The sequence below is a fragment of the Copidosoma floridanum genome, unplaced genomic scaffold, assembly GCF_036245765.1.
Source record: "Copidosoma floridanum isolate Cflo_tuat_1 unplaced genomic scaffold, Cflo_Japanese_pri ptg000034l, whole genome shotgun sequence".
Classification (NCBI taxonomy): Eukaryota; Metazoa; Arthropoda; class Insecta; order Hymenoptera; family Encyrtidae; genus Copidosoma; species Copidosoma floridanum.
Window position 1 is genome coordinate 10,242,118 of NW_028321911.1, and position 2,220 is coordinate 10,244,337.

Here is a 2,220-nt window from a genome sequence, read left to right on the forward strand (position 1 = left end):
CGACTCTGACTGGTAACTAATAAGTTGTCTCTGTTTCAGATAGGTGATAAAGGAGCCATGGACCGACTCATGGACTGCTTGGGTGCATTCCCAGAGCCGTGGAGCCGAGTCAAGAACACACATTTATTTATCTATTTATCTATTTTAAATTATAATTTTTGTCTAATATACTTAGCTATCTTAAGTCGGGAGGAAGTGTTGGCATATACGACTTTTCAATAGGCTGTATATATAGTGTGTAAGACAGCGCCACAGGCAAGGTGATACTTGCGGGCCCTGTGGTTAGTACAGTGTAAGCCACCGTCCCTTCCACACCTCTCGTCGGTTCTAGCTTCATTGTCTTTGTCTGATAAGTCGGTTGTAAGTCTGTAAAGTCAGTAAATTGTATCTGTTGTGTTCTACGTCGGTCGGCAGTTTTATTAAATAAACTTTTTGTCTAACTTGTAATACTCGTTTTTATTATTTCGCGCACCCCCTTTACTCACACCTCTTCACTCAGGATAAGAAAGCTCTTGTTCCAATAGGACTGACTGCTGCATCTAAACAAGCTCCTCTTTTGATGCACGTAGAGTACAGGGTCAGTTTGCCAGACCACGATTATGTTATAGCCTCGAAACATAAGTTATGTCCATCTGTATACGCTGCTATGGAAATTCGGAAAGCCGGATTTAGGTGTCCAGATGATGTGCGATATTCTGGCCCCACATACGTCGCTGTGCGAAGTACAAAGCATACATCTGCGACAGCAAGTAGTCACGCGGCAGATTTTGACAAATTGCTTGAACTTCACGAATTTACTAAGTTTGCGAAAACATTTACTGGTCTTGTAAAACCAGTTGTAATAATTACTTCGGACGGTGGACCAGATGAAAATCCGAGGTACAATAAAGTGATTGGGCACGCTATTGAAACCTTTAAGAAACATGACCTTGACGCAATTTTTTTGGTGACCAATGCCCCAGGAAGAAGTGCCTACAATAGGGTGGAGAGGCGAATGGCTCCTCTGAGCCGCGAACTTGCTGTGCTCATCCTGCCTCACGATAAGTTTGGAAGTCATCTTGATGCAGCGGGAAAAACTATCGATTCTGACTTGGAAATACGCAACTTTCGACATGCAGGGGAGACACTTGCAGGGATTTGGAATGGAATCGTCATAGATGGGTATCCTGTTGTTTCGAGCTATGTTGAAGCAGATACATATCCAGATCCAGCCGACGTTGATTCTTCTTGGTACGCAATTCATGTCCAAGAGTCTCAATACGCATGTCAAGTCTCGAAATGCTCATCACAAGACTGTTGCTCTCCTCCAAGGTCCATAATACGGTCCTTGCTCCCCAAAAATTTTGTTCCAGCGTCCATCAGAGTGAATCAGAATTCGACCGGCGTAATAGTTGTGAACTCAGATAGCGACGAGGGAACCTTCTTACCGCTTATAGCACGGTTGGCGTTTCAGACTCAGCCTGATTCTGAAGGCTTTAAAAAGGTACACACAGCGTTGCTCCTCCTTCAAAATGCATATAAAAAGCAGCCACACTACTTTGTTATTTAAATTGATATTTTAAAAAATTGTCATAACTTTTTTTTCGCATCTCACGGAAAATTAAATTCATGTACAGGTGCCATTTGACATGTACTGTCCTTCCGTCTGGCGACACCTTGAAAGCCGAACCTGCAAAGTATGCGGCCTTACATTTGCTGCAAAAACGAGACTGATAGCTCATAATAAGGCTCTTCATGGAAAATTCTCTCTTCCAGCCCCCGTTATACGACCTCAACGAGTTTGTGCCCGACGCAACAATGAATTGCTCTGTATCGTAGATGCCACAGAAGCCGGAAAACAGGAAGCGGCTTGGTTTCCGATAGAAGAAGTGGATGCCTCTTCGGTAATCGAGATTTCAGAGCCAATAGAAAAAGCCCTCCCTACACAGAGAGTTGGTTTCCTGTAAGTATACAGCAAACGAAATTCGTACACCTACAGATGGCGTGCCGTCCTCACGAAATAGAGTGAATGTCCAGCGTACACTGAGATTTCTCGTGCATGCACCCTACTACTGCGCGCTCGTCTATGTTCACTTGGATTTTTCGTGCCAACGACTGTGTTCACTGAGATTTCTCGTAAACGCTGTGAAATACTGTTGGCACGTATCATCGTTTTTTGTGAATCTTACGTGTCTCGTATTTTCATTCGTTTGCACTATAAAATATAAAAAATTATGGGCT

At 43.4% G+C, this 2,220-nt stretch overlaps 1 protein-coding gene across 1 annotated transcript; it reads left to right on the plus strand.

Annotated features, from left to right (window-relative positions):
• Positions 1–559: 559 nt before the first annotated feature.
• LOC149373276 (uncharacterized) lies at positions 560–1,407 on the plus strand. Its single transcript, XM_089597607.1, has 2 exons — positions 560–1,311; positions 1,353–1,407. The coding sequence occupies exons 1-2, from the start codon at positions 560–562 to the stop codon at positions 1,405–1,407; spliced, it is 807 nt and encodes a 268-aa protein (XP_089453733.1).
• Positions 1,408–2,220: the final 813 nt, after the last annotated feature.